Here is a 25,452-nt window from a genome sequence, read left to right as displayed (position 1 = left end):
TACTCGTCTTCCCTTATCCAGTCCTTGCTGTGGGAACAGCAGAAGCAGCTGCAGCAGTTGCATCGGCAGATGGAGACCCTGGCGGTACCGATGCTACGCACCGGCGGAGTGGGCGCCGTCTGCGGCGCGTCGGGCGCGCACCGGCCTCTGTCGCGTACGCAGTCTTCCCCGGCCTCCACGTCTCTCGCTCTGCCCGAAAAACCCCTGAGCCTGAGCGGGCCGGAGGCCGGCATCCAATCGCGCTTCACCACCGGTGGGTCGCGAATCAGGGACCGCTCCTCTTGATTCCCGCCATAGTTCCGAAGCCTGGCTTCAACCGAAACCGCGTACTTGATTTTGCCCGCGCAGGTCTGGTGTATGATTCTCAGATGCTGAAGCATCAGTGTGCCTGCGGAGACAACAGCAGTCACCCGGAGCATGCTGGGAGGATACAGAGCATCTGGTCCCGACTCCAGGAGACGGGCCTGAGGGGCCAGTGCGAGGTATGACGCCAGAGACGCACCGATTTCGTTAGCGCCAAGTCGGCGCGGGCTGTTAAGCTATCATAACCTGCTAATACGGTCTCATTTTATTTTTTGCTTAATCTAATAAACGCAGCGTTGAAACGGGCCCAATATGATTGGCCGCTTGCAGAGTTGAGTCGACATCACAATGGAGGACATGACACGGCCGGACGTCAAAACTAATATATACGCAGACTTTTGATGACCAGTCAAAATCAAGTTACGACGCTCAGCGCAGCCTTTTTGGATCTTACAAGATGGCTCTCAAAAGGCGACTTTGTAAGCGCTCAGTTTTGATCAAAAACACAAATTTATGCTCATGCTAGACCATAGGTGTGGAACTCCAGTCCTCGAGGGCCGGCATCCTGCATGTTTTCCGGTTTTCTTTCCCCATCACACCTGATTCAAATAATTAGCTCATTAGCAAGCTCTGCGGGAGCTTCGAAATGATCCCGATCATTTGAATCTGGTGTTTTTGAGGGAAAAGGTTTGAAAACATGTAGGATACCGGCCCTCCAGGACTGGAGTTCCACACCTGTGTGCTAGACAAATAAGAGAACCTCCAGTATTAAAAAAGATATCGCTTTATATACATCACGATTCTTTTCAAAATTTGACTCAGTGGACAGTTGTGGAGACACAATGCTCTGTCAATAATAGGACTGGTGATGCGGTATCACTAGTGCTTGCAGAGTTGACTCTACAAGTTGAAAAATGTTTTTTTTTTTTTTTTTTTTCACCATCTCGGTTGTCTTAAAAATAGCCTACCAGTGACGGGCACTGTCACTTGCTAGTACAAATCAAAACAAGAAGAATGCTCAAATATTTATTTCATTCATTTCTACCTATCAGTATGTTTCTCGATTTTCCGAATATGAAATATTTAGTTTGAAAATAAAAGATCTTGTTTTCAGTGGGGAAAAAAAATGGAGCCGTAATTTTCTGCATGGTTCTCACGGCGTCAGAATTTAATATCCGCCCATGCCTAGCGCCGAGTTGTGTAGCTAGTGAAGCCAATTGATTAACGTTAACCCTTGAGCGAGACATTGACGCTAAGCCCACGTCCCTCTCGTAGTTTCGCACCACGATCGTCTTTCTTTCTGATACGTGATGAGCATCTTCCTTGTGTTGTCGCAGAGCATTCGCGGTCGCAAGGCAACTTTGGAAGAGCTGCAATCCGTCCACACAGAACGCCACGTTTTGCTCTACGGCACCAATCCCCTCAACAGGCTCAAACTGGACAACCGCAAACTGGCAGGTATGCTACAACACCTGTGTGTTACAAATTATGGAAATTAATCTGATGTTTTTCATATCATAAAAGAATCAATGGGGGAAAAAAAAAACACTGGGGAACTGAAATTTCCAGTAGACGATTAAAACATGTAAAGTTTCAAATTACATCGATTCCGACGTTTCTATGTGATTGCAGCTGGACGTGCGAGATTTTGTGTACGAAAGTAATCATTGTCCAAATTTTGGACCATCGTAATGAAAATTTTTGAGATGCATTTTAATAGGATTTATGACATTGATTTTCCTGCGATTTTTGCAACATTCCATTGAGCGGCAGTCAAACTATGTCAGCAAACAGAAATTTTTTTGTTGACGTGTTTCACCTCAAGGCAGTAGGTGGCGGTAGGGACCAGTTAATGGCTATGTCTTAAAGTGTCATCGTCATGACTACAGACTACAAAAACAGACCATATCATTTTTGGGTGGGTGTTAATAAATTTAAACTACTATATTTGGATATAACTGATGCCACTGAAAAATTTGAGTGGTTGAAGGGGGAAAAAAAAGTCACAAATGACTTGAATGATACCTTTAAAAGCATTTACAAAATTAGGAAAGAAAAGTGAAGTAACTGAGTGAAGTAACTCATTCAATTCCCAAAACGTACCGTACCTTTTTTAAGCATCCAGACATTTAATCACAGGTACTAAATTTTTAGTACCAGCCATTTTACACCCTCCTTCAGCCAGAAACTTTCGAAAATTTGTCAAAAATACAAATCCGCGAGTACTTGGTATTGGGATATATTGTTTTAAAAGCGTAAAATTAGGTCGTTGGGATTGAATGAGTTAAACGGTGAAAGCAAGATTCTAATATTTGACTGATGTGTGTGTTTTTTTATTTGTTTTTTTTCTCCCCCTCAGGAATTCTGTCTCAGAGGATGTTTGTCATGTTACCGTGCGGAGGCGTAGGGGTACGTTGAAAACGCAGTTGCACTCGCATTGTATGTTGGCAAAAGACGCATAAAGACCACTTTTTTTTTTTTTCTTTTTTTGGCACTGTCTCACAAAACCCCGACCGTGACAAACCAAAAGAATAAACAAGTACAGATTGTTTCTAATCATTTTGAAATCGGAACAAGTTGGACAGCGAGCAGTTGCATAACAGATTGTGTAGATATTGTTTGTCTTCAGAGGCTCCGCCCTTTTTATTCAGACTATTTTTTTTTTTGCTTGTTAAATAAAGTACGGTACAATAACACGCTCATTAAATTTCCTATCCCTCCATTATTATCGACTAATGATGACTAATGAAGCTCTCTCAATAGAGCGCAAATTTTGAGTGCGTGTTGACTATTCTATTGTATATCCAAATATGGAAATATTTTACCATATTTTCTACACTATAAGGCACACCTAAAAGCCTTCAATTTTTTCAAAAGATGGCAGTGCGCCTTATAATCCGGTGGGCCTTAAACAGTGCATAAACCGCAGTTTTTATTTTTAAATAAAATAATGTGAATTCTTCATCTTTTTTTTCCTCTGCATTGCAGTTATAATTTTTTTTTTTTTATATATAATTATATTTTTTACACCTTGTTTGAAATTTTGGTATGCTAAATATTCTGTGCTATATATAAAGAGCAAAACATTTTTGTAATAGTATAAAATATATTAAGTTGTATAAAATAAATCCAGAAGCTGTTTTTCAAATCAAAAAACGATATATTCAAATGCTTCTGTTTGCAATTTGATTCAAAGTTTAATATTTATTTGAATCATAATTAGGTTCTTTTATCTTGGCATTGATCTAAACAGTCTTTTAATGTAATCAAAAGGTATTTTTTTCCCCATTTTTCAGATCGTACTTTCCTCAAATCATCTTTCTTCTTCATTTCTGATTGTCTATTAATAAAGTTTGACTGACTTATCTGATTGTTTTGTTGACATTCCCTTTAGGGCAGCTCCATCTAGTGGATGAATGTGGCACAAACCCAGTCACTAGTATAGCTTCTATTCTATGCGCCTTATAATGCGGTGCCCCCTATATATGTAAAAACTGTTTTAAAATATACCATTCATTGAAGGTGCGCCTTATAGTTTAGAAAAGATGGTAAAGTTTACCACAACGGCAAAGTACTGCAGAAGCTTGACGACTAATGTACTTGAATTTAACCTTGGAAAGTGATTAGGATGCCAGATAAAGAGTTTTTGTCCCGTCGTTGCCATCGGCGCCGCAGGTTGACAACGACACCATCTGGAATGAGGCGCACACGTCGGCAGCGTCACGCATGGCCGCCGGCAGTGTTGTCGAGCTGGCTGTCAGAGTGGCCAAGGGCGAGCTCAAGGTGAGACTTTTTGTTTGTTTGTTTTTGGACTTGTGTTGTTGTTCATATTAATATTATTGATATGGCGCATTCCATTCGCATGTTAACGCCGTGTGAGTGAGTGATTACGAAATTTCAAAACGTGAACAATGTCCGACGTTCTGAAAGTAAAGAAAAAGCAGTTTACCAAAAGGACATTCGGTGCTAGAACAATAATTGCCCGAAAATAATTTTTAAAAAATGCTTTAAGACCTTTAAGATCTTATGGAATGAAAAAAATGTCAGACGAGACTAGAATTGCCATTATGCAGAAGATATACCACAAAATTAGAAGCATCGGTGTTTATGATATTCACGACAAAGCTGTGTGTTTATATTTGGTGACAAGATGATTCATATTTTTTTTTTCCAAACAGAATGGCTTTGCTGTGGTCAGACCACCAGGGCACCATGCAGACCCTTCCAACCCAATGTAAGATTTTGTCTTTTTTTCTAAGATAAATATCAAAACAATAAGTATTAATTCCTTAACTGTGGCATTTATTGGGATAGTCTACTTAATAAGCAAATTTCAGAGTAAAATTGGAATATTTTGTCAATGATTCTTTTAGTTCTAGCCATTAGTAGACACTTTTTTAGTTCAAGGCTCAGGTAACGACCAATCAGTCACTGTTCAGCTTATGAACGTCACATGACCAACAGGTGAGCTATAATTGGTCGTTACCCCAGTACAGGTGAAGTTGTTTTCAGGTGATAATTTCAAACGTATAGACAAAATGTTAACTTTTACTACTTTTTGTTCGATTGCCTACCTTATGATTTGCTCAATTATGGCGTGTGGTCTGCTCTGGGAAGTGAACGGAATAAGAATTTTATTTTGTGGTATTCCTCTGCATATGACGATGAAACTCTTGAATGTAAAAATTTCAGTTGACAAGTAGAAAATTGTGTTTTCAAAGGCACTGATTCTAGGTGACAAATAATTTACTAATCAAATGATTTATAGACAAAATATAGATTTTTTTTTCCTGCTAAAAATAGCTCTTATGCACAAGCTATGAAAGTTACGTTTTCATCTAAACTGATTTTAAATCAGTTTTCATTATTTTTGTCAGGATATTTTTCACTGGATTTTTTAAAAATAAATGTTTGTTTCTTTCATTTCTTCCCTTAAAATGAGTCTAAAATCATATTTTTGGCATGTCAGCAAGCCGTAGATCATAGGTGTGGAACTCCAGTCCTCGAGGGCCGGCATCCTGCATGTTTTTTGGTTTTCTTTCCCCAACACACCTGATTCAAATGATTAGCTCATTAGCAAGCTCTGCAGGAGCTTCCAAACGATCCCAATCATTTGAATCAGGAGTTTTTGAGAAAAGGTTTGAAAACATGTAGGATACCGGCCCTCCAGGACTGGAGTTCCACACCTGTGCCGTAGATGAAGACAGTCGGATTTCTTAAACTGTGGTCAAAGCACGGCAGTCTTTGCGTTCTTTTATCCCGGAGTTAACTCGAGTTGGAAATCCGTCTTCTCGTCCAGGGGTTTCTGCTACTTTAACTCGGTGGCCATTGCTGCCAAACAGCTCCAACTGAAGCTCAGCGTCAGTAAAATCCTCATCGTCGATTGGGTAAGCTCATCGCCATTGCGTTTTTCCGCTATCTGCCGTTTTAATACTTCGAAATGTTCTCTGCCGTCGCCAGGATGTTCACCATGGGAACGGGACCCAGGAAATTTTCTACAGCGACCCGAATGTTCTTTACATGTCACTTCATCGCTATGACCACGGCAACTTCTTTCCCGGCAGCGGCTCACCTGCTGAGGTGGCTCTTTTTGTTTCGTCCGCCTCCAGACGGAGCAGAAGAATACGACGGGGATTAATCCTTTTGCGTTTTAGGTGGGCTCGGGTGCAGGGGAGGGCTTCAACGTCAACGTGGCATGGACCGGAGGACTGGAGCCTCCCATGGGGGATGCCGAGTACCTCGCGGCGTTCAGGTAGGAGAACGTCGCCGCGGCTTATTAGAAAAGAGCCAGCGCATTTCTACACAAAAAAAGGATATATGATCAAAATTGGCTGAATTTAAACCAATTAAAATTCCTTTCCACCACTTTATTAGTGGACCCCCACCATACGAAATTAATCCGTTTTGGAGTTGTGATTGTAAGGCGAAATTGTCATATGGCGGGCAATAGGAACCTATGCTAATTAGCTAATGCCTATAAGTTGCGGGTAAAAACATAAAAATATGATATACATATTCAAAATTAGTACCAAAATAGTGTATAATAAATGTTGTCACACCAGTGTATGAATTACCGCAACCTTTTCATCGTGATTTGAGCCCTGCGGCTTTTAGTGTGGCTTTTAGGTGTGGCTTATCTGCAATTTTATTTTTGCTAGCCACCTGGGAGCAATCCACCGATAAAGTGTGTAAATGTGGATATAGTGTACTTATATACAATTTACATGTATATACTTAAATCATACATGTATATACTTAAAAAACGGCATATATAAAAATATATATAAAGGAAAAATCAAATGTTATTTACCTTGGGAGTGACGTGACGAGCTAGTTCCGGTCATATTCCCTAGCGCGGGTAGCCTAGCCTAGCCTAGCCTTCTTGGTTTTTCTTGATTATCTCCAGCTTCGTTTCCATACTACACTACACCTTAGCAAAAATGTTTAACTCATTTTCAAATCTTCTTAAAATTGACAAATTAATCAAATCATTTTGATTTGTTTCCCAGCTCAAGGTTGAGCATTCGCAAATTTTACATTGGGAACCTGTCCTCTGGGTGGCGCCCTGGTGCAGAGAAAATCAATTGAAGTGAGTTGAGGAGGTTAATTTTGACAAATATAGTGCTCTGCCACCAGCTTGTGGCAATTACAGCGTACCGACGGGTTACGGCGTCCCTGGCTTACATTGTTTTCATGCTACCAAATGGAATAGTGAGTTTTTTTCATCCCCTCTTTACGGCCTGTTTCCCCCCTTACGGCATCAACAACTGTCATGACCCCGTAGGGTTGGCAGTGTTTATGTTGTTTTGCCTCCCTCTTCAGGCGTTTTTAGGTAATTGCTTATTTTCCGTTCACGTCAAACTGCCTGCGCTGCAACGTGTCACTAAGATGCTGGTCTGCTATTGGTCGGCGTCACTGTGTCACCATGATGCCGGTATGCTAAACAATCGATCTTGTGTGTACAATATTGTATTTATTGCGCATTTTCGTGCTTGATTTCAACTTTAATTGTTTAGCCGTGGGTGATAAGATCGCCAGTGATGTTAAAGGGAGAAGTTTTAGGAGAAACCAAGAAGAAATAATGAGTTGTTCTCCGTCTTCTCACAGTGAGCCGGCAAACATGCTTTCAGACACACACAGCTCCATTTCACAATACTCTGACGTACTTTAGTGCGTGTTTGATAATCCTTGTCGTTTGCGCTGCATGAGTCAGGCACTCCCTTTCCCGAATAATTTTCTGGCAGCAAACGTTTCCCAGGTCTTGCGGGCCCTTACTTCCTGCTCATTGGCTGAATAATTGTCATTTGTGGGGTGGTTGGCGCCAATAAATTTACAGTTGAAGGTTTTCTGCTCGTCTGATGTGCCCAACCCCGAGGAAAACCGGCAACCGCATAGTTACTGAAAAAAGGGTTGGGCTTGTAATCTCACAGCCGTCGTTAGGGGAAGGCAGCAGACGGTCGGATTGCGCTCTTCTCACAAAGATACTTAAAATAAACTTTCATGCTTTTGTCTTGCAGTTAATTTTGATCTTATTGTTTGTGATACTTTCAACTTTTGGGGTTCAGACTGATTGTAACTGGTGTGAACATTGATGTCATTCGCGGTCAGTGTGACGCGTGTGGTGCATTCAAGCACAATGGCAGACAAAAAAAAAAATCTGTGTATGAAATAATGGTAATGACAAGTATCTAAAAAATAATAACAGGCTTTCTATCAATCAATGGTTCATATTGTCAAAAATGTTGCAATACATAATCCAAAATAACTTTCAACCACCGTGAGGGCTGGGCAATTACGCCCGAAAATAAAATTAAAATTGTCAAATTAAGTTTTTGTTCAAAGTAATAAGCCCAACTAAAAATATATTTCATATTATTTCGTATTCATTATTCGCACACTAGACTCGGAAACTAGACTTGTAGAGCAAATCTTACCATAGACTTAGAAACTATTTTTATTAAGTAGCTAACCCCACATTTTCATTCATAGTTTGGATAGATTCAGTGTGGAAGTAGTGGTGAAAATAAAGATGAATTAAATATCTTTTTTTTTACTTTTGTCTACTGCGTGCGTTTGTTCGGATGTTTTCATTAGCGTATGGGAATGCACGATTTATCTCTGCGTGCACTCAATTTAGGCTGTGAGCTCATGTTGTCCATCTGCATGCAGTCATGACAGCAGCATGTGTTTATGTGTGTTTGTGCCTGAGTGTGTACAAAGAGGATGGGGGGGGGGCGATAGGCAGGGGGGAGTCTCCAAAGTCCCCAGGCAGAATAATGAAGGTAAATGGGTCCCAGATGGACTGTTTTCCTCTTTTCCTCCACGTTGTCAATGACGTGAGTAGAGTGACAGGCCCCCCTAATAGGAAACAGAACCGCTCGCATTGGCTTTGAAGTTCGCCGACCGCGCTGAGCTCGAGCCGAGTCTCGCCGACGGGCCTCCAAAATCTTCGCTACAATGGAAACCTTCAGCCTTTTTCCACAAACGGGCGACAAACAAACCGCGGTGTTACTCTGGGATATTTACGGATGCGCCAATGAAAGACAGCTCTGTTTGGCGCATTGTGTAGGAGAGCCGTTTTCACGGAGCAGGACTTGCTCAGGTCCGGCTCAGTTCTTGCAACCTCGATTTGATAGTAAAAGTTCACATTGGAAACATGGCTCAAAAGGAAAATATATATATATATATTTGATGGAGGAAAACAAGGGTGGACCCCCGGGTTACGGTTTCCCCGGCTTATGTTTTTTTCACATTACGAAGTGGAATATAACATCTTTTTTTCATCCCCTCTCCACGGCATTGTTCCCGCTTTATTGCATCAACAACTGTCATGACCTGTGGGGTTGGCTGTGTTTATCTTGTTTTGCCTCCCTCTTCAGGCGTTTTTATGTCTTTGCTCTTATTTTCTGTTTGCATCCAACTGCCCTCGCTGCAATGCCTGGGATTTTACAGGCATTTATTTATTACCATAGCTTTCTATTGCCTGCCATGCGATGATTTCGCCTTACAATCCCAACCCCGGAACGGATTGATTTCGTATAATGGCGGGGGTCCACTGTATTTACTTTCTGGGAATTTTTTCTGGGTATTTACTTTCCATTCAACAACAAATGCCGTCAACCTAACAGTGTGCTTTGGTCAAATTTTCATTTGATCACATGGCTTAAGCACATTTTAAATTACATTTTAAATTTAAATTAAATTTTTTCCATAGATGTTCCATAAAGTGACACCCTGAACAGAGACCCACATTGACATTTACACACTTTATCGGTGGATTACTCCCAGGCGGCTAGCAAAAATAAAACTGCAGATAAGCCACACCGAACCAAAAGCCGCAGGGCTCAAATCACGATGAAAAGGTTGCGGTAATTCATACACTGGTGTGATAACATTTATTTTTTCTTATGTAATGCGCACCTTGCCAAAAAATCTGTTACGTGCCAGCAACGTGCTGCAAATGCCAACTTCAAAAATAATCACACCCAAATACATGGACATCAAAACAATAGCCCTGTTAGGCTTTCATTTTAACCCCTGGGTGTCCGGGGATTTACAATAATTAATATAGGAATATTTATTATGTCTTAATTACAGTATTAGCAATCAATCAATCAATGGAATTTTATTTGTATAGCCCTGAATCACCAAAGTCGCAAAGGGCTTCACAGATGAAAAGAGACTTTCGAAAAAAGAAGTCATACAGAGACGTCTTTTCGGTTTAAGGTACACAACAGCATCCCCTGTCAAAGCTCCCACAAGGGGAAGGAAAAACTCAAAAACTCCAATTTGGGGGAAAATCGGAAACCTTCAGAAGGGACCACAGGTGGGAGGAGCTCCCTTCAGGCCCACAGCTTGAAGAGGATGCTGCATGTGTAAGGTACACAACAGCATCCCCTGTTAAAGCTCCCAGAAGGGGAAGGAAAAACTCCAAAACCCCAGTCTGGGGAAAATCAGAAACCTTCAGAAGGGACCATGGGTGGGAGGAGCCCCCTTCCAGGCCCACAGGTTGAAGTGGATGCTGCATGTGTAAAGTACAAAACAGCGTCCCCTGTCAAAGCTCCCAGAAGGGGAAGGAAAAACTCAAAAACCCCAATTTGGGGAAAATCAGAAACCTTCAGAAGGGACCACAGGTGGGAGGAGCCCCCTTCCAGGCCCACAACTTGAAGTGGATGCTGCATGTGTAAGGTACACAACAGCATCCCCTGTCAAAGCTCCCAGAAGGGGAAGGAAAAACTCCAAAACCCCAATTTGGGGAAAATCAGAAACCTTTAGAAGGGACCCCGGGTGGGAGGAGCCCTCTTCCAGGCCCAAAGGTTGAAGTGGATGCTGCGTGTACCAAATACAGACAAATAGACAAATATTCTAACTTTTGAAGACTTTTGCAATATGGGAGTTGTTAGTTAAAGCATTTCAAGTGCGCTTTACTGTCCCTAAAAAATACAGTAATTGTGTACGACGCCTCGCTAACCCTCAGCTGGTGAACTTGCAGGACCGTGATGATGCCCATCGCCCGGGAGTTTGCCCCAGACGTGGTCCTGGTCTCCGCCGGATTCGACGCGGCGGAGGGCAACCCCGCACCTCTCGGGGGGTACAAGGTCTCGGCCAAATGTAAGCGAGCCGCTTTCATGTCTGCTCCTTTGCGTCCTCCCTCCCAGAGGTATTAATAGATTATTATAGCTCCTGTCAACTTGTGTCTTTTTGCATCTGCATCTCTGATGTGACCATAATTACAGTGACTGCTTTTTGGCCTAGTGCAGCGGGAGGTCAAAATATATGTTTGTCTTAAGCAAATATTGGGAAGCGTAGTAAAGCTTGCGTCAAGACGGGCGGGGCAAACGTCACTTTGGTTTGCTCGCCGTTGCTCATGGTTGTTCGCCGTGCGTCCCAGGTTTCGGTTTCCTCACTCGCCAGCTGATGTCTCTGGCGGGAGGCCGTCTGGTTTTGTCCCTAGAGGGAGGTCACGACCTCACGGCCATCTGCGATGCATCTGAAGCCTGCGTCAGCGCGCTTCTCGGTGCACAGGTGAGGCATGCTGGGTAATTGTCTCGGAAAACCCTTGTGCGGTATTTTGACCGTTTTCTGCCACGTTAGTATTTTAGCCAAGGGATGGCACACACTCGTGTCATGTTGAATTTTGACATGGTGTCACCATCTGGGTCAAATTTCAGCTCCCTGACGTCTTCTTTCGATATTTTCGCTTTGATGTGTAATGTTTTTTTTAATGTAAAGATCAAAGGATTGGAAAAAATACTGCACAAAGGTTAAAAAAATATTAATACTAACTTAGTTTATAATTGTTGGACTACATAATAATTGGACTACACAGTTTTCTTATGTGTGCGTCACTCTTTTTTGTCCTTTTTGTCTTATTGTCTTCTTTAACCATCGTGCATTATTATGACTATTTCCTTCCACATCATTCTGACAGTATTTCAGCCAAAACATGGGATCCTGATTTCTGATAACTAAGCGGGCGTGCCATGTTGAACTTTGACATGTTGTCAGCATCTGGGTGAAATTTCAGCCCCCTAATGTCTTCTTTCAATGTTTTCCTTTTGATGTAAAATGCCTTTAATTTAAAGATTTAAGGGTTAAAAAATGCTCCCCCATGAAATTACTTGACCCTTTTTCGTAACTTGATTCATAAATGTTGGACGACACAGGTCTCTGATTTGTGTCCCCCTCCTTTTTTGTCCTTTTTGTCTTGTAGGACTCATTGTCAGAAGAGGTGCTGCTCCAGAAACCAAACGCTAACGCCATCCGCTCCCTTCAAACTGTCATACAAATTCAAAGTGAGCAATCCGATGTATTCCGCTTATTCGCAGCGGAAACTCAATTTACGAGTAACGGATCTTAAGAATTTTAAAATGCAAGCAAAAGTCAAACTTTTAAATGTCTAACGGTAACAGAGAATGTCACAAGAAGCAAAAATTATTCACACCATGTGAATTCAACCAAACTTACTAGCTTAATGCTAGCACGCAACACAAAATGACTTAGCCGCTAACAACTAGCATGTATGGCTACTTATACTTGAACAGATAGGACCAAGGCCTTGCTGGATATTTAAATGTTCCAGAAAATAATCTTCCGCGCTGTGAATTTAACCCTTGTGTCTGTCAGGTCAATACTGGCAAAGTGTGAAGGCATTCAGCGGTTCCGTGGGCTTGTCCTATCTGGCTGCTCAGAGACGAGACTGCGAGGAAACGGACGCCGTCAATGCTCTGGCCTCGCTTTCCGTCGGAGTTCTTTCCACCAAGAGGTATTTACTCACAACAACTCCATTTTTAGATAGAAATATCATAAATATATATCAAAAGTATAGAGTGATCCCTCGCCACTTCGTGCCTCCCTGCATCGTGGATTTTTTTTCACTGATAAAAAAAAAAAAAAAAAAGCCGATGGCGGATAGGCAAAATTTGAAGGTTTCCTACATGCCAGACGGACAAGTTAACTATAAATGCAATTGTCGGTGGCTGAACTATTAAACCTCATACAGTGACTGTACTGTTATCCCTTCCTATCCTATCCCTTTGGCTGTAGTCTCACGGAGAGCCGCGGTTATATGAGCGGCATCCACAAGTTTAATTAAAGTGAAGCCTCTAGATGACCAAACATGATAACGATCAGACTTTACACTTCCAATTCCAATTTATTTCAAAAGAAATCAGCGTGTGGGAGTTTCATGAGGGAGACGGGCTCTCGTACCAAGACACGTGATTGGCTCCCGGCGCAACCATTGACCCAATGAGGGCAGGAGTTGTAATCTACTCCTGCCCTGGGAGTGAAGCATCTTGTTTACATAAGCCGTGCTTCCCAGCGTGTGGCTGCCACGCCCACTTGATGATGTTCCTCAATGTTCCACGAAACGTCCATCCAGCCACCATCTTGACCGCGCATCCTCATGAGGGACGCAGAGTGAATGGAGCCAAAATCTGGCGTTTTACTGACATTAAAATGCAAAACACGGAATATAGATCACATTGACATACCAAACCGGTCCCTGCGGGAACCCGGTTTTCATAACGTTAGTTCCCGCTGGCATCTACAGTAAAACACTGTAACTAAGAAATGAAACGTTGCCATTTACTTGACGGAATCCATCTTAAAAGACCAGAAGATGGAGAAGCGCAACATCTCTTCCCTTGACTCCTGCTCGACACACCCCCTCAAGTAACGGCAAACGCCTCCTTGTCCCTCGCAGCCTTCCGGACGAGCCCATGGAACACGACAGCGACCCCGTGTGACCGACGGCTTCATCTCACTCCCGTTCGGGCGACAGGCCGGCCGCCGCCCCCCCCCCCCCCCCCCCCCCCCCCCCCCCGCGCTTTTGTAGCACTGGATCTCCAGCCGTGCTCGCGGGCACGGCGGCGGAGGCGGAGGCGGCCTTACGGTCACGCAAATGTGGTATAAGCACCTCAACGCTGAGAAGCTCTCAGTGATAACCTTGTGAAACCTCACCAAAGAGAAATACATCCACTTGACTGACAATCAATTGTGCCTTTTGGACAGCACGACAGCTCTGTGAACACACACACACACAAACACACACACACACACACATCATTCAAGTTTCCCGCCTTTCTTGCTTCCAGTTTGCCTTAACGCTCAGACCGCAAAGCTGATTTTCGACTCGCCGTCGACTGAAAAAGACATCACCCGTGCGCAACGCTCAAATGACCAATCGTGGCTCGCATGTCGGTCATGTGATGTTCATAAGATGATTGGTCGTAACCTGAGCCTTCAGCACGCGTGATGTCATTTTTAGTCGACGGCAAGTGAAAAAAAATGGTAATAATAGTACTTAAAAAAGAATCTAGTATCAAATGAACTCATTCAATCCCAAAGACGTAATATGTCGTTTTTAAGAATCTGGACATTCATTGTGGATATTTCTTTCAAAATATTCTTTTTTTTTTTTTTTACTGCAAAAAATTTGAGGACGATTCTTGACCAGTCCTATGCGCTTGCATGTCCGCGTGTACACACTCGTAAGAATGACGGAGACAAAATGTCCTGAGTGCGTGAATGAAGACACAACTGCAATTTGGTGGAAAAAGTGAAAAAGTTGCTTGATTGCACTGTTCATTTCTTAATGTGAAGCGGGAGAAATTCCAAAGATTCAAACGCTCGTTTGATTTATCTTGAAAATCTTTTTTTAATATATATATATATATATATATATATATATATATATATATATATATACACATAACAAAACCTAAAATGTCTAATGACATCTAAGTACTCAAATACTGTTAAAATAATTACCAATGAAGAAAATTTAAGAATTTTTTTTTTCCACTGATGCAGCACTTGTACTTCACTCATTCAATCCCAGATATAATTTTAGTTTGTTTTTTTTTTTTTTTTCCTGAAAGAGTCCAGGTATTCACTCGCAGGAGCTTCTGTTTTGTTTTGTTTTTCCTCCAACTGTTTGGCTAAAGGAGGTGCGAAAAATGGCCGCTATTAAATTAAGTAAATCACTTTAGGTAAGCACTAAATCAACTGATGATTTTAAGTAATTATGTACGAAAAATTATTTGCTGTGTTAGGGGATTAAGTATTGAAGTAGTTGATTACTTTAGGTACCAAAAAGTAGTAGGAGTTAAAAGTAATGGATGACAGTATTTCAGTCTCAGGTGCTTGTGTACCATTTGTTGTTCTTTTTATTTTTTTTTCATGTGTTTGGCTAAAGAAAAGTCTAAAAATGAATGTTATTAATCAAGTACTAACAACCAATTAAGTACTGAAGTGTTTAAGTAGTCAAGTCCTTACAGTACCAAGGTAGTAAAACGATTACTTCAGCACCAAAAGTAATTCATTTGAGTAAAAAAGTTCTGAGGTAATTAAGTACCAAAATAATCAATCTCTCTCGTCAATTAAGTACTACAGTAGCTGAGTACTTTAGGTACTAATTTAAGAACTCAAATATTTGATTATAGAAATATAATCACCTCTGATATTTATATATGTTTTTTTTTCTATTATTTTTTATTTTATTTTAAGTGTTTGGCTCACGTACTGGGCCTAAAAATGATCGGTACTTTCTTCACTAAAGTACTAAAGTAATTACTTAATTACTCAATATAATTACTTAATTACTTTAGCACTCGCCAATTAGTTACTTTCTGCACTAAATTACTTCACTAAAGTACTCTAGCTCCAAAAGTCATTACTTTGAAAGACAAAGTTGACATTTGATTTCTTAAAGTACGAAAAAAATCAATTACCTTAGGTACTTAAATACCAAAGTAATTTATTACGTCAGGACTTGATTCTTTTAGCACCAACAATTTCTAAACCATCCTTTGGCCAAACACTTGGAAAATTATGACATTTTAATACCTAGGTATTAAATATCTGGACCCTAAAAACAAAAACAAAACTAATATGTCTTTGGGATTGAATGAAATCATACTATATATATATATATATATATATATATATATATATATATATATATATATATATATATACTAATGTAGAAGGAAGAACTCTTGGGGCCAAAATTTGGAGAAATCAATTTCCCATGGTAGGAATGTTTAGTACTGTATTTATTAAATTTAATTTTTCTCGGACAAGAGCTTCTGTTCATTTCCATGGCACGCCGTGTCGTTTTGAGCAGAAGACCGCTCCCCCTTTTTGGAACGACTGTACAGCACTGTTGCTCACTAGTGCCTCTTGTGGTTGCGGCATTGCACTCGATTTTATTCCCGCCAGTTTCGACGTCTGGTATGTCATTATCAATTTTCCCCTGTATTTTTTTTTTCTGCCGTTTTTTGTTAGACTGCTTAATCAGTTCGGAACATTGGCCCATGTCCAATTATTGAGTATATTTCAATTTTGATTTCAATGGCTTGTTTTGTCAGATCAGGCTCCAAAAAGAATGTTAGTAGTCTTGTGTACAAAACGCAATCATTTTTTTTTTATTTAATTTTTTGTGGAGAGAATGACTTCTTTGATGCAAAATAATCGCGAGAAATCCTTAGGTTTTGTTTCTTTTCAGTATGCACATTAATAATGTGAACTTTTATGGTGTTATTTCAACTGTAAAATGCAGAAATCTCGGTCAAAAATGCAGAGTACGCATTTAAAATTACTGATATTTTCGGACTATTCGGCACATCTACAGTAGAAGAAGTTGCACTAAGTTTCCGCGTTAAATTCCCTTTCCTTTTCGTTTGTTTCTTCTGTTGGAAAAAGAAAATCAATCCATGAAAGGCCTTAATTGAGTAATCGATTATCAAATGAATCGACAGCTGTCTTAATAATCGAATGGAAATGTTTGTGTTGTGATGATACCCCCAAACCAGCGGGTGGCGCTAGCGGCCAACTCATGACATTTGCAAGCCTTTTAATGACTTTGATGATTGGCTTAGCCTGGACTCCCATAATGCAAAAGTCTTCATCAGTCATTAAACTTTAATTATGACATAATAAATATTTCAATTTCGTAAATATATGAATTTACAGCGTAGTTATTTTTGCTATGCATTTTTACAATTTTTTTTTTACATAAAGCCCCCCCCTCCAAAAAAAAAAAAAATCGTTCTTGTATGGATAGGGTTGATGCCACTGAACATTTTGAGGGGTTGAAAGTAAATATATAGTTAAATTTGACAATGTTATAAAATTCTATCCAGTTATTGGATTAATCGACTGAACAATCGATACAATAATCGCTGATTAAAATAAAAAAAGATTCAATAGGGACACATACTAAGTTCCTCTCCTGTCGTTTTTCTTTCCTTTCTATGTTTAATGCTGGACACGTTTAACCCTTGTGCAGCATTTGACCATTTTGGTCCATTTTCGTGATGACAAAAGTGGTTGAACTTTGACATGTTGTCACCATCTGGGTGAAATTTCAGCTCCCCGGCTTTAACTTTGGCGAGAAACGCCTGCACAAGGGTTAACGTGGCTTTGTCAGGAAGGCGATCGGCCACGGATTCTCGTCCACATTCGGACGAGGCCCAATTCCAATTCGAAAAATTTCCGATTTTTGTCAAACCGTCACTTGACTCGCGGTATAAATGCGTCCCGAATCAGGACGCCTTTTTCTTTCCAGGCTTGATTTCATTCCTCGAAATTTATGGGAAAATGTAACGCTATGACCAAACACGTGTTTATTATTATACGGCATATTATTAGTTGAGTTCATTTGACTTTTGTTTGTTGTTGTATTTGTACAATTCCAGTTGTGATGAAACGTCCTCTGAGTGGAAACCAACGGCTGTGTTGTTTGCGCGTGAAGTAAGCGTGCGTGCGTGCGTGTGTGTACTGTAATTGCAGTAGCGTTATCATAAAAGCCCCAGCGGGTGTTTGTTGTCTTATGCAGAGGCCGAAATAGCCTCCATTCTTCTTAACTGCCTCTTTGGCTTCCTCCTCGGGAAGAACGACACTGTAAATAGACTTTTCCAAGACCAAAATACGCACGATACTATGTGCCTTGTCGCATTGGGTAGCTATACGCGTATTGGTGACTCTTAACTAACTGGACTGGCAGTAATACTGTTTGAATTGATGCTATTCTTTCTTAATGAGCTATACTGTATGTTGTATTTTCATTCGATTTCTTACCACGTGTATGTATAGAAAGATTTACTATTTTGTACTTTTGTCTTTTCCTCCTGATTAAAAGAATAAGGACTTTTTGAAAACAAGTATCTTGTTTTGTTTTTTTTCACAGGAAATGAAGATAAAAAATATATATCGTATTTTCTGCACTATAAGGCGCACCTAAAAGCCTTAATTTTTTTCAAAAGCTGATGATGCGCCTTATAATCACGTGCGCCTTATATATGGATCGATATTGAGATTGGGATTGGGAGAAAACAAGTATCTTGTTTGTTTTTTTTCACAGGATATGAAGATACGTCATAAAATATATATCTTATTTTCCGCACTATAAGGCGCACCTAAAAGGCTTATTTTTTTTAAAAAGCTGATGGTGTGCCTTATAATCAGGTGCGCCTTATATATGGATCGATATTGAGATTGGGATTGGTAGAAAACAAGTTTTTTTTTCACAGGATGTGAAGATATGTCAAAAAATATAAATCGTATTTTCCGCACTATAAGGTGAACCTAAAAGCCTTAATTTTTTTCAAAAGCTGATGATGCGCCTTATAATCACGTGCGCCTTATATATGGATCGATATTGAGATTGGGATTGGGAGAAAACAAGTATCTTGTTTGTTTTTTTTCACAGGATATGAAGATACGTCATAAAATATATATCTTATTTTCCGCACTATAAGGCGCACCTAAAAGGCTTATTTTTTTTAAAAAGCTGATGGTGTGCCTTATAATCAGGTGCGCCTTATATATGGATCGATATTGAGATTGGGATTGGTAGAAAACAAGTTTTTTTTTCACAGGATATGAAGATATGTCAAAAAATATAAATCGTATTTTCCGCACTATAAGGCGCACCTAAAAGCCTTAATTTTTTTCAAAAGCTGATGATGCGCCTTATAATCACGTGCGCCTTATATATGGATCGATATTGAGATTGGGATTGGGAGAAAACAAGTATCTTGTTTGTTTTTTTTCACAGGATATGAAGATACGTCATAAAATATATATCTTATTTTCCGCACTATAAGGCGCACCTAAAAGGCTTATTTTTTTTAAAAAGCTGATGGTGTGCCTTATAATCAGGTGCGCCTTATATATGGATCGATATTGAGATTGGGATTGGTAGAAAACAAGTTTTTTTTTCACAGGATATGAAGATATGTCAAAAAATATAAATCGTATTTTCCGCACTATAAGGTGAACCTAAAAGCCTTAATTTTTTTCAAAAGCTGATGATGCGCCTTATAATCACGTGCGCCTTATATATGGATCGATATTGAGATTGGGATTGGGAGAAAACAAGTATCTTGTTTGTTTTTTTTCACAGGATATGAAGATACGTCATAAAATATATATCTTATTTTCCGCACTATAAGGCGCACCTAAAAGGCTTATTTTTTTTAAAAAGCTGATGGTGTGCCTTATAATCAGGTGCGCCTTATATATGGATCGATATTGAGATTGGGATTGGTAGAAAACAAGTTTTTTTTTCACAGGATGTGAAGATATGTCAAAAAATATAAATCGTATTTTCCGCACTATAAGGTGAACCTAAAAGCCTTATTTTTTTTCAAAAGCTGATGGTGCGCCTTATAATCACGTGCGCCTTATATATGGATCGATATTGAGATTGGGATTCGTAGAGAACAAGTATCTTGTTTTTTTTTTTTTCACAGGATATGAAGATACGTCAAAAAATATATATCGTATTTTCCGCACTATAAGGCACACCTAAGAGCCTTATTTTTTTTTAAAAAGCTGATGGTGCGCCTTATAATCAGGTGCGCCTTATATATGGATCGACATTGAGATTGGGATTGGTAGAAAACAAGTATCTTGTTTGTTTGTTTTTTCACAGGATATGAAGATACGTCAAAAAATATCGTATTTTCCGCACTATAAGGCACACCTAAAAGCCTTATTTTAAAAAAAAAAGCTTATGGTGCGCCTTATAATCAGGTGCGCCTTATATATGGATCGATATTGAGATTGGGATTCGTAGAAAACAAGTTTTTTTTGTCACAGGATATGAAGATACGTCAAAAAATATAAATCGTATTTTCCGCACTATAAGGTGAACCTAAAAGCCTTATCTTTTTTTAAAAAAGCTGATGGTGCGCCTTATAATCAGGTGCGCCTTATATATGGATCAATATTGGGATTGGTAGATGGGGAATGAAGTGATAGAGTAAGCTTTACCTCTTTCTTTTATGTGTTTATAGTTGAACAAGGTTGCTCATAATGACATTGAGTTATTATGCTATTGACAGTTATTATTTGAGTTATTATTGTTATTACTTAGAGTATTACTATATTGTGATTGAAAAAGTTTTAAAATATGTCATTAACTGAGGCTGCGCCTTATAATCCGGTGCTTCTTATATATGGAAAAATTTTTTAAATCTGTCATTAATTGAGGGTGCGCCTTATAATTCGGTGCGCCTTATAGTGCGGAAAATACGGGTACTCAAGCTAAATAGTGATGATTCGTATCGTTTAATCTGTTATAGTATGTGATGTTCAAAATATGACCAATTAGCACGATAGCACTGTTACATAGTTTCTAAAAAGGCCGCGCTAGTGAAAAATCCCCGACAGATTAAAATGACAAATCCATTGAATTACCGGTATTCGATTTACCGGCTCGCCCCGCATGCTAGCCCAACAAGGGAGAAGTTTTTATTTATTTTTTTTCCCCCCTAAGTCAGCATTTGCCCGAGCATTCTCAATTGATCTTAGCGTCTCTACAGAAGAAGCGTTAGAGGTGCAGGGGCGGCCATGTTCGAAGTCAAAGCTGCACAAACAGGCCGTGTTTTTAATGACGCCTTCTTATGGCGGTATTAAGTGTTCCTGACCGACCGGGCAAAGGAAGGCGCGCAGACCTCGTTAAAATAAAAGGGGGGGGGGGGGGGGGGGTATGTGAGACGGCGTTTAACAAGAGTCTGGAGACAAAGAGGGCGGGGTCCCTCCATTAATGCAACTTGCAACATCACGGTCACGGCTGTAACAGAATTAGGCCGGAAAATTTGGAAATGAACTTTATTGTTTAGGACACGTGGATTTTCGGTGCTGCTGTCACATTTTCCATTTCTTTCTAGGTCCCTTGTCGTCCAAAATAATCCCCAGGAGTCCCCTCGTCCTTGAAATTGGCCACGTGGTAGGAACGGTGAAGCAAACAATTCCGTTTTCTCAAGCAGCTAGAAAGACAGAAAGGCAAACCGGTTACTGGTACGTCTTTTGTTACACACCAGCTATGTTTCCTGGTTGAGGAAAATACTGGAGTCTTGTTTTCTTGCAAATGGCACAGCCCTAAAATAATCTGAAAGAACAAGAACCCTTTGAACTCATTCACTGCCATTGAGTGAATTATACTAGTTGGATATATATATATATATATATATATATATATATATATATATATATATATATATATATACTGCAGGAACAGCAGTAATATCAATGGGTAAATATGACCCGGGCGTATTTAATCACGCAAAAGTGTCTGAAATGTGCGTAATCCAAATACGATATTTTGTTTTAACCAGTCTTAAACGATACCTTCTCTGAAACTGCTATTATATCTTTGGGTCACTTTGACCCGGGGCGTATTTAATCACGCAAATGTGTCTGAAATGTTACTCATTCCAAATAAAATATTTTGTTTTAACCAGTCTTAAATGATGCCTTCTCTGAAACTGCAATTATATCTCTGGGTCACTTTGACCCGGGGCGTATTTAATCACCAAAAAAGCATACAATTTTAGTCATCCAAATAAAATATTTTGTTTTAACCAGTCTTAAATGATACCTTCTCTGAAACTGCAATTAAATCTCTGGGTCAATTTGACCCGGGGCATATTTAATCACCCAAATGTGCATACAATTTTAGTCATTCAAATAAAATATTTTGTTTTAACCAGTCTTAAATGATACCTTCTCTGAAACTGCAATTAAATCTCTGGGTCACTTTGACCCGGGGCGTATTTAATCACCCAAATGCGCCTGAATTTTTAGTCATCCAAATAAAATATTTAGTTTTAACCAGTGTTCCTCAGGAAGAATAATAATGTCTCTGGGTCCGGAAGTTTTATTTGCGGTTACAGTGTGGAATGCATATTATATTATTTGTTTATTTCCTACGTAAACTGTGTGTTTGCGTTGGAAAATGAGTGTATGGGGATAAATTCTTCTGTTTTGGAGTCTAGACTATAGTGGACTACAGTGAAAATGTTTCCCTTCAAGTGGCATGATCAATAAATGCCCGGAAATGTTGATGTAAACATTGTAGGATCATTTATATGAGCCAATGTTAGAACGTGTCCTGGCTGGTCCAACGTTGAAGATGCTCTTCCAAACTTTTGCTTTGTTATCCATCAGGAAAATCAACATGGGTGCATTTGGTAAAGGGGTGTGGGGTACACCTATGCATGTGCGCTCCATAAATCACTTCTCACCTCCTCCATCACTCCCAGTGGTTTGGAGGAGCCCGGTGGGAGAGGCCCCACGTGGTCCTCCTCCTTTGATGGCACCACGTATGATTCATGGTTTTTTCTCAAGCCGTTTGTTTTCATTAGTCGTCGTCGTCAGCTCGCCGCGACTCTATCGCGCTATTTTGTGCAAGGCGAGCATATTTCCAGCCAAACGCGAGGAAAGAATTTGCGAGCGGCCGCGAGGGTTTCTTTGGCACGAGAACAAACGAAGGAGCTCGGTTTGAGTGGAGGTTGAAGACTTGGCAGGCGGCGACGGCTGCTTTTTTCCACTCTTGTTGATAATGAGCAAAAAAAAAACAAAAACAAAAAAACACGGGAATTCTCGCCTCGACACTGAAAGTGTAAGTCGGACTGACAGGTCCAGTCCAGGCTTTAGCTGGGACACATTTAAAAAAAAAAAAAGAAATGAAAGAATGGACATTTAACCCTTTAAGCGGTAGTTTTTTGTATCTCTATTTACAAAAGTTTTTAGCTTCAAAATGGTTAGCGAGAGAAGGATATTGTAAATTGCTTGGAGCAATTTTGCCACTATGGCACTTGAAGGGTTAACCTTACTGTTGTGTTGTGGGTCAAACTGACCCGTTTGAAAGTTACTGTCGTGTTTCAGTACCTCTGCTCGATACGTTATCAACATACATGCCTTTGTTACTTTGTGAGTGGGTTTCCTATAATAATGATTAAAAAAAGATTTGTTGACACTTTTGAGTAAACGTACATACTTTCGGGTCATATTGACCCGGAGAATTATTGTTGTTCTTGTGTAAGGAACATAAATCACCGGCTAAAATAAAATGATGGATTTTTATTATACACATTTCGGACGTTTGAGTGACTAAATACGTCCCGGGTCAAAGTGACCCCGGGACATTTTTGCCGTTCCTTGCAGACAAACATAACAGAATAATAATAAGAAATAATAATAATAATAAAAAAAAGATTTTTTGACACTTTTGGGTAAACGTACATACTTTCGGGTCATATTGACCCGGAGAATTATTGTTGTTCTTGTGTAAGGAACATAAATCACCGGCTAAAATAAAAAGATGGATTTTTATTATACACATTTCGGATGTTTGAGTGACTAAATACGCCTCGGGTCAAAGTGACCCCGGGACATTTTTGCCGTTCTTTGCAGACAAACGTAACAGAATAATAATAATAAATAATAATAATAAAAAAAGATTTTTTGACACTTTTGGGTAAACGTACATACTTTCGGGTCATATTGACCCGGAGAATTATTGTTGTTCTTGTGTAAGGAACATAAATCACCGGCTAAAATAAAATGATGGATTTTTATTATACACATTTCGGACGTTTGAGTGACTAAATACGCCTCGGGTCAAAGTGACCCCGGGACATTTTTGCCGTTCCTTGCAGACAAACATAACAGAAGGGCTAAGCGCTAAGAAAACTTAACAAACGCATACCTACGTTTATGGTAGTGAATGATGTCGTGCTCAGGATGATGCTGAGGTAGAACAGGGGATGAAACTTCAATCGGCGTCCATTCCTAGTCATGAGGAGACATCACATAGGAGGTGTCCTTGTTTACAAAGTGCTCAAATTGTGAGAAAACTTGAAAATTCTTCATCCTTGTTTTGACAAAAACAAAAGCCGCCTTGAGACGAAGCCACGACTCAGAAATGAACAAACTAATACGTAGGCTTGAAAACCGGAAGGGAATTTTCTCATTCAGAGTCACATAGTCTTTGCCTGACCGGTGAGTCAAACCGGTGACGTAACCTGAGACACGTGAGTCAAACGGGTGACCCGTCCGAAATCAAGTGAGGAGATTGTTTTGTCTGAAACCGGGTTAGCGACCGGCAGACATGGTGGACCAGGCCCCTTCCATCCTCCAGACGGAGAAGGCGTAGCTTAGTCTCTCGTGGGCCAGGTAGTTACAGCCGCTCAGCTTGGAATCCATCTCGTCGCTCTGCAGAACCTGGTACAGGAAGTCGATGTAGCGCGACGCCAGTTTAAGGGTCTGAATCTTGCTCAGTTTGTCCGATGGGAGCGTGGGGATGATTTTCCGTAAGGATGCGAAGGCTTCGTTGAGGGATTGCGTACGTTGGCGTTCTCGTATGTTGGCGATCACGCGCTGGCCATGCGGGTCCTCGAGGGCCGACAAGCCTCCGGGACTCGGACCCGGAATCGGCGAGAGGGACGGCCCCGGACACGAAGGCAGGTGTTGAGGACTCCTTTTGAGTTTCTTGGGTCCGGTCGGAGTATCGATGCGGATGTCGTCTCCGGGCTCGTCTTCGATTGCCGCGACGGCGGTTGCCTCGTCCGCCTCAGGGGAGCCCGTGTGGCGTTTCCTCCTGCGGAATCCGGGAGCTGCCACGAGAACAGGACAGGCGTTTGAGGGTGGCTTCCCAATGTTCTCCTCACTGGAAACCACCGCTCCCACCGGATGATCTGCGCCGTTCTGCTCCTCGTCTCTCATTCTTCTGTAACGCTTCTTTCCCCGATGGAGTTCTCTTGCCGAGTCTCTTCTTGTCAGGAAGATCTTGGTCCTGGTCACGAAGAGTTAAACCGCAGCATTCAACTGTGCTTTACCACCATGCTTCTTTCAAGGCAGCCCAGTAATCACCACATTGGTCATCGTGTTCCGCTGCTCCTCGAGCTGCATGTGATCCGACAGAAACTTGAATCTGACTTTTGAAAAAAGGAGGGGACCTCGAAGCGTTCCTCGGTCCGCCCATCCCGACCGCCGATTGGCGTGCGGCTCAGTCCAACAGGAACCCTAAACTACGGGGCATTTGTGATCAAAGGAACAAGGTGTCTCGCACGGCCAACCAAATCAACCTTCAGTGACGTTTGTTCCTCGCCATGGAAGCCTCCCAAGTATATTGGTTCCAGATTTCCTCCCAAACAAGTCCTTATCCCATAGCCTCCCCCCTCGCCCTCCCCACCGTTTTGCTCGCTTCTGCTCCCCCTCCCCTGCCTCAACACAACATAATTCGTTCTATTTTTCTATTAACCCTTGTGCGGTACTTTGTCCAATCCTTTCCATGAAGACATTTCTCATCTGAGAAAAAAGAATTGAAAGAAGAAACTAGGGAGCTGAAAT

At 40.7% G+C, this 25,452-nt stretch overlaps 2 protein-coding genes across 6 annotated transcripts in view; one reads left to right on the top strand and one right to left on the bottom strand.

Annotated features, from left to right (window-relative positions):
- hdac7a (histone deacetylase 7a) overlaps window positions 1-21,220 on the top strand; it is an 81,776-nt gene extending 60,556 nt beyond the window's left edge. For 2 of the 4 annotated variants that reach the window (XM_088407680.1, XM_088407679.1), the window contains 14 exons: window positions 22-253; window positions 349-482; window positions 1,641-1,761; window positions 2,663-2,712; window positions 3,979-4,086; window positions 4,482-4,537; window positions 5,603-5,690; window positions 5,764-5,883; window positions 5,958-6,055; window positions 10,796-10,914; window positions 11,195-11,328; window positions 12,017-12,098; window positions 12,430-12,568; window positions 13,511-13,598. In XM_088407680.1, the coding sequence (XP_088263806.1) occupies window positions 22-253; window positions 349-482; window positions 1,641-1,761; window positions 2,663-2,712; window positions 3,979-4,086; window positions 4,482-4,537; window positions 5,603-5,690; window positions 5,764-5,883; window positions 5,958-6,055; window positions 10,796-10,914; window positions 11,195-11,328; window positions 12,017-12,098; window positions 12,430-12,568; window positions 13,511-13,553 (1,524 nt within the window). In that variant the 3' untranslated portion in view covers window positions 13,554-13,598. Of the gene's footprint in view, window positions 1-21; window positions 254-348; window positions 483-1,640; window positions 1,762-2,662; window positions 2,713-3,978; window positions 4,087-4,481; window positions 4,538-5,602; window positions 5,691-5,763; window positions 5,884-5,957; window positions 6,056-10,795; window positions 10,915-11,194; window positions 11,329-12,016; window positions 12,099-12,429; window positions 12,569-13,423; window positions 13,599-20,987 lie in introns of those variants that run through there. The other 2 variants (XM_088407678.1, XM_088407677.1) reach the window with 2 other exon arrangements.
- Window positions 20,947-25,032, bottom strand: LOC148428315 (twist-related protein 2-like). Of its 2 annotated transcripts, none has more exons than XM_088407681.1 (2): window positions 23,810-25,032; window positions 20,947-21,086 (listed from the first exon to the last, which is right to left on the bottom strand). In XM_088407681.1, the coding sequence occupies exon 1, from the start codon at window positions 24,823-24,825 to the stop codon at window positions 24,196-24,198; it is 630 nt and encodes a 209-aa protein (XP_088263807.1). In that variant the 5' UTR covers window positions 24,826-25,032; the 3' UTR covers window positions 20,947-21,086; window positions 23,810-24,195. The 2 variants fall into 2 exon arrangements, with proteins under 2 accessions (XP_088263807.1, XP_088263808.1); XM_088407682.1 differs by having other exon boundaries at window positions 21,023-21,086; window positions 23,814-25,032.
- Between the last annotated feature and the right edge of the window lie 420 nt (window positions 25,033-25,452).

Source organism: Hippichthys cyanospilos, chromosome 2 (assembly GCF_059441005.1).
Source record: "Hippichthys cyanospilos isolate Australia breed blue-spotted pipefish chromosome 2, RoL_Hcya_1.0, whole genome shotgun sequence".
NCBI lineage: Eukaryota > Metazoa > Chordata > Actinopteri > Syngnathiformes > Syngnathidae > Hippichthys > Hippichthys cyanospilos.
The sequence above is the reverse complement of the archived record's forward strand: the minus strand, read 5'-3'. Positions and strand labels throughout refer to the sequence as shown.

What these genes read in the sequence shown, in the direction of transcription:
- LOC148428315 (XM_088407681.1), bottom strand. Translation starts at nt 24,825, where the DNA reads ATGAGAGACGAGGAGCAGAACGGCGCAGATCATCCGGTGGGAGCGGTG.